General features: G+C 36.8%; 1 protein-coding gene across 1 annotated transcript in view; it reads left to right on the plus strand.

Moving 5' to 3' along the window:
• Nucleotides 1-1,320, plus strand: part of LOC122081844 (vacuolar protein sorting-associated protein 26A-like) — a 43,277-nt gene extending 41,957 nt beyond the window's left edge. The window contains exons 11-12 of the mRNA XM_042649194.1: nucleotides 77-252; nucleotides 782-1,320. Of these exons, the coding sequence (XP_042505128.1) occupies nucleotides 77-252; nucleotides 782-960 (355 nt within the window). The 3' untranslated portion in view covers nucleotides 961-1,320. The remainder of the gene's footprint in view (nucleotides 1-76; nucleotides 253-781) is intronic.
• Nucleotides 1,321-3,112: the final 1,792 nt, after the last annotated feature.

Consider the following 3,112-nt stretch of genomic DNA (forward strand, 5'->3'; position numbering starts at 1 on the left):
GGGGGTGAGGGGGTGGTTTTTTGACTGCTTTAATTAATATGCTCTCTTTATATGGCTGTTGGACGATCATGTTCAGGTATCATCTGAAGGATGTTATAATAGGTAAAATATATTTTCTTCTTGTAAGAATCAAGATTAAAAATATGGAGCTTGAGATCAGACGCCGAGAATCAACAGGATCAGGGCCCAACACTTATGTTGAAACAGAGACCCTTGCAAAATTTGAGCTGATGGATGGTGCTCCTGTGAGAGGTATGTTCAGTGGTGTACTAAGGCTCTGTTAAGTACATCTGATAACATTTCAAATGCTTCTAGTGTCTTTTGTGAACTGGTCATATTTCTTGTGTGGAGAGGTGGTTAGAATTGTCTATATTATTTAAGAGCAATAGGGCAGTCTATTACTGAGCCAGCAACACACATGTACTTGCGGGTCAAGACTGCCATTTGATGTGTTCCACTTGGATCTATTGGTGAAAATTTGGTCTGGATTAGATGATCCTAACCACCCCATCCATCAATCTTTTTAGCAGCTGGAAGGGTTGGTCAGACAGGCCAAAACTAATTGAACCACATCAGATAGTTTGGATCATTAACAGGTGTATGGCTCAGGTCATTCGGCCAATGTTCGACAGTGGGTCCTAAATTATGCATGTTTATCTATGTATGGCTATGCTTGCTCGTGTTTGCTGCTCTGCTTGATATGACTCTAATGTAGCTACATTTATGGGTCCTAGTGTTGCCCATCAAGCGACTTTCATACATGTCTTTTATGCTTTTACAGGAGAATCAATACCAATCAGATTGTTTCTAAGCCCGTATGAACTGACACCAACATATCGCAACATCAACAACAAATTTAGTGTGAAATATTATTTGAATCTTGTCATTGTGGATGAAGAAGACAGAAGATATTTCAAGCAACAAGAAATTACAATCTACCGCCTTCTAGAAACTTCCTAGTCTGTTTGAAACAAGCCGAGTCTTGTGTTTGCAAGTTGAATGAGTTGGTTTCCTTTTGGCAACTTCTTGGAATGAAAAATGTAACATCTTTGTTTAAGGTTCGGGGGATTTTATTGGTCTTCTGGGCATGAGCTCTAATCCCTAATGGCAGTTGCTAGTGCATGTGTTTTTATTTTGGTTAATAATTTTTGCATTAATGTATTTTTAGCCATGTATTTGTGTATAGCCCGGGCCTTACGGGAGGAATTTCCTTTTTTATGGCCCGGGACGAAATCTTAGGTTCTTTGTTGGCATTTATTACAGCTCTGGTTTGTAATCTCACAATGCATTGAAGACTTGTTTTGACCTGGGTTTGCATCAGTCTACAGCTTTTGTTTTTTCGTTTTTTCGTTTTCAATAAGCATCAACAGCTTCATATTAGATTTAAGAGCATAAAATTTCATGGAGAAGGTTTATAAGAAGGCTCATTTGGATTAGAATCTCTTCCACTTGGAACAATGATGTATGAACGTGCATCCTATTGTGGTATGTGCACCCTCCTTGCAATCCTGGATTTTCTAATCTTCTGTTTTCCATTTAGCCAAAAGTTGGGTTGAAGCTTGCTTGCATGTGAGCAGCGAACCTTGTGGTCCAACTCTTGAAAGATTTAGGCCCCATTTGGCTGCCATTTTTCTGATATCTGATTCACTTGAAAGAACTCTTCTAGGTGGGTCACCCGGGAAAATTCTGCTCAAATTTCATGTGGTTAATGTATGAGAATGCCCCATTTATTGGAAGAAGAAATAGGTCTCCGTCATTTACCAATATTTGCTCCTCTCAAGTAACCCTTGTGGCTTCTGCTGACGTTTTAGGTTTTCACAGCCTAAAACAGATTATGAGAGGTGGCCCGTGTGACAAAAGGGCCCCACTTCGTCATTTCACTGCTGAAAGTTCAGCTCAAAATGAGTGAAGAAAGTGGTCTAAAAGATAGTCACAAAATTTAAGTCGTAAAAAAAAAAAAAAAAAAAAAAAAAAAGTCTCCTCATTCTTATGGAAGAATCAAAGTTGCCTCGTCGTGTGGCCTGTGTGCATGCAAAAGGGCGTGCAAAATTATCACAATCAAATTCTGTGTGAAATAAAAAATTGTGATCATGTTGACGTTTTTGTGCATGTTCTCATCGGTCTCCACATTGATGTCGAGACTACGGCCATTGACCAATTAGCCTCTACATCATTTCTTGCCTTATATCTATACACATGCATGGGTTAAGGGTGGGATTTTTCAGTCCTTTCTCTTTGGTCTTACGCTAAATCAGCCTCCTAGACAAAATCAGAAAAACGTGCCAAGTAACCCTGAGTTCTGATAGTTGCTCCGTACTAGAGGCATCTGCCTCCTACCTCAGGTCTGAGCATACCATAAGTGTGAGATCGGTGCCATTTGAAAGCTATATAAGTCCTTTATTTTTATAATTTTTTTTTTCATATTTATTTGACTTTCAGTTTTTAGATTATAGTTATTTAAAAGCGGTATGTTGCTGCTGTCTTCCATAGGATAGTGGAGGCATACCTAAATAATTTTTTTTTTCCCATTGCATCATCTAGTCCATTACAGATCCAAAATTTTGTGACTGAGTTCTTGTCAATGTTTAGGTTTTTATTGCAAATTTCTTTTATTTATTTAGTGATTTGATTTTCATCGGTGTCCAACATTGTCATATCCTTTTCCAAACAATATCAAGGATGAGATTCCAATACTTAAGGCTATGTTTGGTTGTACGGGGAATAAAAGGGAAAGGAAGTGAAATTTTCATACTTAAAAGAGAAATATATGTAATCATTACCCATGCGATTTCAATGTTAACTTCAAATCATTCCATATTTGGTTATAAAATTTCACTCTACTTTGTATCCAAAACCCTTTGTTATAATATGTAAAATAAAAATTACATGTAAAATATATTATCACTAAATATGGTTAATAAAATTAAGTAGTTTATACAATTATATGGGGTAACGATTATAAACATTTCTTTTTAAAATATAAAAATTTTACTTCCCTTCCCTTTAAATTCCCTTTACAATTAAACGGAGCCTAAGACAAGATGGTGATGCTTGTTGAGAAGTAGTATCATTTATTTGAATCAAGAAAAGACGATATGTGGTCTTCATTGAG

This window comes from Macadamia integrifolia, chromosome 6 (genome assembly GCF_013358625.1).
Source record: "Macadamia integrifolia cultivar HAES 741 chromosome 6, SCU_Mint_v3, whole genome shotgun sequence".
Lineage (NCBI taxonomy): Eukaryota > Viridiplantae > Streptophyta > Magnoliopsida > Proteales > Proteaceae > Macadamia > Macadamia integrifolia.